We start from the raw sequence: 3,297 nt of genomic DNA on the forward strand, positions 1-3,297 counted from the left end.
AAAAAAAAAGGAAATCCGCAGCAATCAATTCAAAGGAAGAAGATTAAGGGAATCTACAGTACTGGTTAGTTGGAAACTTTTCCTTACTTGTTGTTTCCCTCTAACTTTACGCAATTACACTTACCTACCCTCTACTTTTTAAAATATATTTACCTCCCCTTTCTTTTAAGTTTTTCTTTTTACTTTTTTTTCTTTGGTTTTAAATATCACCAATTCCATGCAACAACTGTTTCTTTCTAATTTTTTTCATTGGTAGCTGCTATTTTACTATTACTCTTTATAATAAATAAAAAATACATAAAAATAAAGGGTAAGTTTCATTAAATTTGTAACAAAGTAGAAAATAAATAAGATTAAAGTTCTTTTTTTAATCATTTGGAACATACTAGAGGGATAAAAATTGGACACTCTTACTTTGTTTCTACCCTTTAATACTTCTTACAGATTTGAGTAAATAATATATTGAACGTCTTTCTCCATTTTCGGCATGAAAAATAATCTCTTTGTGGAATTATTTTTTAATATCAATATTCTTAATAATGTCATAATCACATATACTATCTTTCAAAAGTTGGGCATTTTAGTTAAATTAAGAAAGTAGAGGACATAAATGAATCTTATTAAATTACCGGGTAGGTCTTTGTAACTATCAAAACTTAAGACCTGAGGTTGCGCTATAAATTTTGAAGGTTTCTCCTCGAGTCTGTACTAAAATTGTATCTTATCATATCTTGTTGCGTAATCATGGCAAGAATGACATCTCAAATGAAAAGCAAATCCGAGAAAAAAATTCTCAAAGATAAGCGTGCCGAAAAGATAGCACTTTCCAATAAGCAAAATGCTCTTAGTAAAAGAGCGACGGATCTTTCCACCTTATGTGGAATTGATATAGCAATTATAATTTTTTCAATTGCTACTGAACCATTTTTCTTTGGTAATCCAAATGTAGAATCGGTCGTTGAGCGATTTTCGCAAGCAAAACAACCATTTTATCGCATGTCAAGCCGTAAGACGACACATGAAAAGACTGGAGGTGGGGAAGAAAATGATACAATGAAAAAGGAGAAAAGGAAGGCAATAAATGAGGAAGAAAAAGGAGAATCTACGTTGGAAATTTTTGAGCCAACTACTTTGGTAAGACTTGAGAAACTGAAGCAAGAGATTAACCAACTTGAAAAAGATTTGGCTGAAAAATTTGATGAGTTACAATCAAAAATAGGTGTAAAGGATCCAATATTTATACTCGAAATGAATGCAACAAAATGTTCAACCATATATAATAAATAAAGTTTACTATATATATGTTTCTGTTTAATGACAATGTGGCATAAGAAACGAATTTATTATTGTTCATTGTTTATGTTTTGTTTGCTTCAATATATATGGCTTTCCTATATGCTTCTTATTTACACAATTTTCATATGCACACAAAAGGATGGTTTTGTGCTCAATTCGGAAGCTAGCACCACAAAATCTATATACTTTAACACTTTTTGGATATTGAGTTGAGGTGAGAAAGTCCAAAATTGGTAAAAAAGTTTGTAAAGTACTGTTGTGTTTGGAAATTTTAGCTTAAAAAATGATGTGATTCATGTAACTAATTTTTTATTTTATTTTATTTGGTATGGTGTTGATATGAATTGAGATTAAATGAAAAAAATGAAGATTCATATAGCCGATCCCAATTTGTTTGAGAATGATGCATAATTATTGTTGTTATTACTAATAGTAGTAATAACTAATTTGCTATCACATGTTATAATTCCTACGATTCATTAATACAACTTAAATCCTAAAAAAGTTGAACAAAATTTTGATAAATTAATGAAAAAAATAAGAATCCAAGTGAATACATTAAGAAAAATCTGAGCTTTTGTAAGAAAGAAAGGTTTTTCTTATGGGTACAGGAAAATAAAATATAGACCCTCTTTTATTTACAAAATCATATAGGAAACTTATTTTGTCTGTGAAAACAATAATATTATTCTCGTCTTTGCCAAAGCTTTTTGAAACATGTTTTGGTGTCTTTTTTATTTTGACATGTTTTAATAATGCTTGTAATAATTACACCCAACAAGTTACTAAATTAATCTGGTTATAAATTAAATGAATCAAATTGTATATTTTGAATCTATGAATAGGTATATGACAAAACTTTTTTATTCCATGTCATAAGCGTATATAATGCATATGATTTCTCAATATTTTAATTTCTATTATCTCTTTGGTAAAAAAAATCAAATTTATTCATAAAATATTCGATTTATCTTATAATTTGTCTTATGTTTATCTTTTGATGCATAAAACCTTTGCACCACTAATTCTATCTCATATTTGCCCCTTCCTATTTCACACTGTTGTCCAGCTTGGTTCTGACATTTGCAAATGTGGAGCCACATAGACAAATAATTGATTTAAATTACCCTCAAACTATCAACTTAATTTATATATACCTTCTACTATAATTTCAAATATGCCCCCGAACAATTGAGAAGGTTCAAATATATCTTTGAATAATTAAAAAGGTCCAAATATATACATGGACTAATTTTTTGATGGTATAAAATCATTAGTGGGAGATCCTACGAGCCGGAGGTTGAATAATTAAAAAGGTCCAAATATATCCTACACAGACTAATTTTTCGATGGTGTAAAATCGTTATGGGAGCTCATACGAACCGAAAGTAAATGAAGTCCATATATAAGACAAATATAAAACGTTAGGAATATATTTGAACATTTTCCCATAAAAATATAATAAATATTTGTTTACCCTAAAAAACGGATAACAATTAAATTTATATATAGTTTTAAGGATATGCAGATTAATTCAATATAAATGATAAATTGCATTAGATTAAACAGATAAAGGATGTAATAAATTGTCAAACCACTTAAGAGGAATGATTCCGGACTCAGTTACAACCTTTATGGAATGCATGCCTTCGATCTCGAATTCATAATATCGAAGCACTGATGAACAAAAGTACGAACCTTGAATAATAGAGAAAATGAGAGTGTCACGACCCGAAATTTCCACCTTCGGGACTGTGATGACGCCTAACATTTCACTTGCTAGGAGAACCAACGTTGGAGGATCTTTATGCCAATTTTAATCAATTTCAATAAATAAAATCCATTAAGCCGAAATGAAACTAAAATTGAGTGCAGAATGACATAAAAAATAATAATATCTAAGTACAACCCGAATCTAGAGTCACAAGTTCACGAGCTTCTAGAGTTTCTACATACAGAGTTTGAAATAAGTACAACTGTCTCGAATGATAAGAAAAATAA

The 3,297-nt window shown here is 29.0% G+C and overlaps 1 protein-coding gene across 1 annotated transcript; it reads left to right on the top strand.

The window, feature by feature from the left end:
* Positions 1 to 744: 744 nt before the first annotated feature.
* LOC107805760 (uncharacterized) lies at positions 745 to 1,287 on the top strand. The gene has a single exon (XM_016629835.2). It carries the CDS (start codon positions 745 to 747, stop codon positions 1,285 to 1,287), a length of 543 nt encoding a protein of 180 aa, XP_016485321.2.
* The last annotated feature ends 2,010 nt before the right edge of the window (positions 1,288 to 3,297 follow it).

This window comes from Nicotiana tabacum, chromosome 21, assembly GCF_000715075.1.
Source record: "Nicotiana tabacum cultivar K326 chromosome 21, ASM71507v2, whole genome shotgun sequence".
NCBI classification, from domain to species: Eukaryota; Viridiplantae; Streptophyta; class Magnoliopsida; order Solanales; family Solanaceae; genus Nicotiana; species Nicotiana tabacum.

Excerpts from the sequence above, each read along its gene's own strand:
- LOC107805760 (XM_016629835.2), top strand. The coding sequence starts at position 745 with ATGGCAAGAATGACATCTCAAATGAAAAGCAAATCCGAGAAAAAAATT.